The following is a 6,339-nucleotide window of genomic DNA, read 5'->3' on the forward strand; positions in this document are numbered from 1 at the left end:
TCTTGAAGAATCCTATAAAGTGAGATGTTGGTTTCTTGTAGAGAAGCGGTTTTATAAAGCTTTTGGGTTGTTTCCACTTTTAGTGAAATAAGGTCTCGTTTGCTCTCAAAGTTGTTCTCTTCCTATACAGTGGTTTAGTTATGGAATAGAGATAAAAGATCGGCATTATGGAATACAAACCCTATATATAAATATATACATTATTTTTTATTTTTTATTTTTATTTCTTATCTTATCTCGGGGAGGGCCCAAAAATAATTTCCAAGCCAAGCGGCCGTTTCCAGGCGGGGCCAAAATTTCGGTCATTTGGTCCGCTCCAACCCAACGTGTTAATGAAAAAAAGAGCACGAGGGTCTATAAAGAGGTGAGCAAGAACACGAGGGTCTATAAATAGGTGAGCGGGGTTCGCCATGAATCAAGAGACCAAGCATCATAGAGTGAATAGAGTTAGAGAATGGCTCCCTCTGTTGCTGCAGCTCTAATTCAACCCGTAGAGGCTCGTCCGTCCATAGGTAAAATCAAATACTTAGAAAATGTCCCACTAATCGATCTAGCTCCACTTCAAATGCCCCAAAATTCCTCCAAGGAGGATGCCATCGCTAGTATAGCTAAACAAGTGCACAATGCCATGAAAGAGTGGGGCTTCTTTGTAGTAGTTAACCATTGTCTGTCGCCTGATCTCTGGTCTAATCTGAAGAAGGCTATGGCTGGTTTCTCAGCTTTGCCATATGAGGAGAAGAAGAAGGTGGCTAGAGATCTAAGGAACCCTTGGGGTTACAATGACAAGGACCACACCAAGAATGTCCAAGATTGGGTTGAAGTTTTCGATTATATGTCAACGGAGGAGCTCGAGATACCGCAGAACATGGAGCCCGACTGTAAGGAGACCAAAATTATGGGGAACTTGTGGCCAGAAAAGCCGGACGATTTCAAGTAATATACTCTCTCACACACACACATCCATATGCTCATCCTTTCTATCTCTCTGTTTAATGTTAGTGAGCACATCTTCTCTCACTCTCTCTAGGATTTTCGACTACATCTTCTCTCTCCCTCTAGGTTGTTCATGCCTTCTTTTAAGCTAGAACATCTTAAAAGTGTGCTTGCCTATTATGTATGCTGGAGCACCAAATTTGATTTTTTTAATACACTCAAATAAGATCCTCTTTGGGGAATTTTTTTGAAAAAAAAAAAAAAAACGAAAAGAAAAAAAAATAAAAGATGAGAAATCTCTCACTAAACCCTATGACTTCTCCCTCTCCCACAGGAAAATATGCCAGGACTTCTCCCAAGAGAGCGTCAAGTTGATGTATCAATTGATGGAGCTCATTTCTCTGAGCTTGGGCCTCCCATCTGATCGATTGCATCGCTATTTCGAGGAGAACATGGCCTATGTTCGCATAAATCACTACTCACCGTGCCCACACCCAGATTTGGCCTTGGGCAAAGGAGCTCACAGAGATGGAAGTGCATTCACCCTTTTAACCACTGATGAGGTTAGTGGATTCGAGGTTTATCGAAGGTCAGACGGTCAGTGGCTAAGGCTTAGGCCCATACCCAACTCTTACATCATTGTTGCCGGTGATGTTCTTCAGGTATGCATTATCAAGTTCGTAGGGCTGGCAATCGACCGGCCTGGCCCTATAAAAGTAGGGCTTGGGCTAAGAACTATGGCCCCACAGCTGGCCTAGAGTCAGTAGTGCCTGGCATGGCCCTCTTGCTTTTCTTTTTTCTTTTTTTCTTTTTTTTTTTTGTTTTTGGGCCGTCCTAGCTCTAAGAGATACAGGGTTAGGCTTGGGCCAGCCCAATGGGGGCAAGGCCGATCCACAGCCAAAGCTGGCCCACTTGGGCTGCTACCGCCTTTATTTCTCTGTTTAAAACTACCACCCCACCTTTGCTTCCCCTTTTTTTCTCTCTTTAGAATGGGTCGGATCTGGTCTGAATCTACTAGGATCTATTTTCAACTCCAAAAAGTATTCATGAGATCTGGAATATTTATAACTTGGTCGAATTCCGATTGGATCCACCAGTACTCGGATCCAATCTGAATACTATTCAGATTCAAATTTTCGACCTGGATCCAACCTGTCAGATCCAAATTATTGATCTATATATTGATCCAGATCAGATCAAAATTCAAGTTTTGGATTCAAGTAGGTAAAATCTCAGCCCTACGAGAGAGACAAAGTCAAAGAGAATTTTGTGAGGGACTTTAGAGAGAGAAGGAGAGGGGGAGAAAGAGTGGGAGAGGACGAGTTAAGAATAAGGGCGGCAATGTGCTGGGTGGCCCGGCCCGGCCTGTTCGTAGTTTTCCCTTGATTATTTCTTTTCCCTTTTAGTTTCTTTCTCGAAGTGATAATGTTTTTATGACCTGCACAGGTATGGAGCAATGACATTTATGATAGCCTGCTCCATAGAGTGGTCTTGGACTCTCAAGTCGAGAGGTACTCAGCCATCCATGTGGCTGCACCTTCTTACCATTGCGTAGTGAAGCCATTAGAGGAGTTGGTTGATGAAAATAACCCTGCAAATTATGGTGAATACAAATGGGGTGAATTCTTCATGACAAGGAGGATCAGCAATTTCAAGAAGTTGGACAAGCCTGTGATTGAGGTTACTGACTTTAAAAAGTCCAAATAAGCCTCACTCATTATGAGAAGTTTGCAATGCTTTGCTTGATTGCTATTGGTTTCCTTTCTGTGTTTCTACTACTAAGGTCTGTCTCCAATGTTTGTTCGAATATGTGGATTTTGATCCACAAACTATGTACTTGATGATGCCCAACTATTATTGAAGTGTTATCTAAAATAGCAGTAAATTGAAGTGTTAAAGTAAAATAGCAGTAAATTGAAGTGTTAAAGTAAAATAGCAGTAAAGTGTGGTTTGTGTCATCCTATTGCATTAAGATTGATAAGTTTGGTCTACTTATAATCTCCCTTTTAATGGTTTCGGTACCAATGGGATTATGGACAGCATTTTTTTTTTTTTTTTTTTTTGAGAATGTTAATAAATTTCGAAATCCATTTCATCGTCCAGCATACAACAGTCTCTCTTTCATACACAGCATGAATCCCTCAGTATAAACATGCCCCTCTCATCTCTCTCATAGATATCTCTCCTCTCTTTCATAAACAAGATACAACTCTATGAATCCACGTTGTAAACCCTTATGGAGACTAATTACCTTGGCAAATGATAGATTTAAGCTTATATCATCAAATAGTAGATCCTACACACCCTTAGAGAGGTTAATAAGGCTACTCATTTATCGGCCTCTGGAGATAACGTAGCTGTGTGGCGTGCATCATCCTACCCATCTAGATTATTTATTTTACTAAGTTTTTTTGGGACCGTTAATTTTTAAGATTTGTTTAATCTGTATTATTTTTTAAGCTCTAAATTTTATAATTAAAAATAAATAATATATTTTAAGACTATCTCAAATATTTCCACCATTGAAACTACGTTTTTTGATATTATTTAAAAAGAGTAATGATACTATGAGACCCTCCTACACCTATATGATAATTTTTTTAAAAATCTATGTTAAATTTAATGATGTTCTTTTGACGTCTTATACACAATCACACAATGTAAAAGGGTATCATTTTTCATTTAAAAATACATTTCACTTTGATTGTTTAGAACTTATACAACCTTCATTTGTTTTTTCTTTTACTTTGATTGTTTAAAACCTCCGCGGTATACAAACTGCACGATGATTGTTTAGATCCTCCGCTGTATACTAACTGCGTTTGTTTTTTCTTGTATCTTATATTGCCAATCTTCCGTATATGGCTCGGTATGATTTTACTTTTATTTTTTTTAATAAATCTAGTACTGATGTGACATACCCAATGAATAAAGCAAACGAAAAAAAAAGTTTCATGCTAATAATTCAATCGCAATTTTTATTTTTATCCTGCCAGACTTTTTATATGTCCCCTGTGTGGGGCAGCGTCATGATCTCGTTCTGCGCCGCGTCACTTCTTTCTTTATGGGCGTGTCCTTAATCAAAAAGCTGAATGCCCTGTACGTGCCATGTTGCCAACGGTTGGGAACTCGAAGTAGATGAAGGTGGCTTCCCTTTGGGAGAAGCGCAAATATCTCCCGTGTTTTACCCCTTTTCATTTTATCGTGTATAGTAATGATTTTTTTATTTAATAAATAATTTTTATATATAATATATTATTTAGAGAGCAGAAGTTAGAAATATAAATCAAATATTAATATTTATGACTTTCGACTGTAAATTACATAGTTAAAACCGGCGTTTTAAAAAACGCCGAGTCGAACCGGACTCGCCCGGTTCGACTCGAAAATAGTGAAAAAGGAACCGGATCGCCCAAAAATCGGAAATCGTCCGGTTTTAGAGAGAACCGGACGATTCTGTACAGTGAATCGCCGATTCACTGTACGGAATCGGCGAGTCCGAACAGTGAATCGGCGATTCCGTAAGGATTTTTTTTTTTTTTTTTTTTTTTTTTTTTGGTAATCCTTGATAGATTTTTTTGTAATCCATGATCGAATTTTTTGGTTTTTTGTAACCCATAATAGAATTTTTTGTAATCCATGATCGAAATGTTTGTTTTCTTTTCTTGTAATCCATGATCGATTTTTTTGTTTTTTTTTTTTTTTTTGTAACCCATGATAGAATTTTTACTAATCCATGATCGAATGTTTTGTAATACATGATCGAAATGTTTGTTTTTTTTTTGTAATCCATGATCGAACTGTTTGTTTGTTTTTTTTTAATCAATGATTGAATTTTTTGTTTTTTGCTTTTTTTGTAACCCATGATAGAGTTTTTTGTAATCCATGATTGAATTTTTTGTAATCCATGATCGAACTATTTTTTTCTTTTTTTGTAATCCACGATTGAATTTTTTGTTTTTTTTGTTTGTTTTTTTTTGTAATCCATGATCGAATTTTATGTAATCCATGATCGAATTTTATGTAATCCATGATCGAATTTTATGTAATCCATGATTGAATTTTTTGAAAATTTGTGATTTTTTTTGTTTAATCCATGATCGAATTTTTTTTTGTAATCCATGATAGAATTTTTTGAAAATTTGTGATTTTTTTTTTAATCCATGATTGATTTTTTTGAAAATTTGTTTTTTTTTTTTTTTAATCCATATTATTCAAAGAGAAAACGAGAGAGATGATGATTCTGAGGCCACCCTATGCCAGCCATATTATTCACATATCGAGTCCCAACAGCAACAGTGTAGGGATGAGCACGAAATACTGTAAATTAAATGCTGAATGGCGGTTCATGCAGGGAAAGAACATATCAATATTCGCATATTCATTCAAAAACATGAAAATTCTTAATGGAGTACCCTCATTTTTTATTGAATTCCTAAAAACCAATATTTATAATGAATTTTAATAATTTTTTCGGATTTTTTTGAAGCTTTATTCTGACCGATTCACTCGATTCCGATCCGGATCGCCGATTCGCCGATCCGGATCGATTTTTAAAAAGCCCGATCCGAGTCACCGATCCGGTTTTTAAACCATAGGTTAAAACTCAAAAGTAATATTAAAAAATTAAAATAAAAAGTAAAAAAATAATATTCATTCGATTTGAGACCAATGGACTTTTTTTATTAAATTGCTTTCCCAAATACCCAAACTACGTATCAGAATGGGAAAATAATAATGCAAATAGTAAAAAATATATCAAATATATGTCATAAAGTATCACAAAATATATATATATATATATAGTAAAGAGTAACATCATAAGACAGTGTGAAAAAACAAATACATAACTTAATAAAAACTATTGCAATATACCAACCTTCTTAAAGTGGAATCGAAATCGAGCGAAATCCAAATGTTTTGGTTCCCAATTCTCCTCTTTTACAACCATTAAAAACCTCAAAAATGAAAGGGAGTGAATATACTTTAATTTCGTAACCATTCGAGGAGGTTGAAAACAAAATGGATCTCTGCACAAATATTCAAAATTGTATTTTCTCTATATTTTTTTTTTCCTTTCCTTATGTTTTCTCTCTCCAAAAATACTTTTTATGAGCCTCCATAAGAAGCTTATTTTTTTATGATGAAAACACCTTTTAACAACAGAGAAAATACAAAATGGGGGTGATTTGCATCACCATCCCAACAGTATACACCAATAAAATAAAAAATAAAATATGAAATTAATTAGACATCTCTATGTATAAAAAAAGCAACAAAATGCTTCTGAAAATTCAAATATCGCACTGAATTACAAGGTATCCAAATCTCTAGTATCATTGAATATCTCTTTTGCTCTTTTCGACACTATGGGTTTAAAAAAAAAAAAAAAAAGTTCATTGGGTT

At 35.5% G+C, this 6,339-nt stretch overlaps 1 protein-coding gene across 1 annotated transcript; it reads left to right on the forward strand.

Annotated features, from left to right (window-relative positions):
- Positions 1-417: 417 nt before the first annotated feature.
- On the forward strand, positions 418-2,837 carry LOC148779294 (protein LATERAL BRANCHING OXIDOREDUCTASE 1-like). Its single transcript, XM_088856732.1, has 3 exons — positions 418-933; positions 1,268-1,595; positions 2,380-2,837. Exons 1-3 carry the CDS (start codon positions 455-457, stop codon positions 2,638-2,640), a joined length of 1,068 nt encoding a protein of 355 aa, XP_088712858.1. The 5' UTR covers positions 418-454; the 3' UTR covers positions 2,641-2,837.
- The last annotated feature ends 3,502 nt before the right edge of the window (positions 2,838-6,339 follow it).

The sequence above is a fragment of the Amborella trichopoda genome, chromosome 13, assembly GCF_054954075.1.
Source record: "Amborella trichopoda isolate Santa Cruz 75 chromosome 13, AtrichopodaSantaCruz75HAP2 v2.0, whole genome shotgun sequence".
Classification (NCBI taxonomy): Eukaryota; Viridiplantae; Streptophyta; class Magnoliopsida; order Amborellales; family Amborellaceae; genus Amborella; species Amborella trichopoda.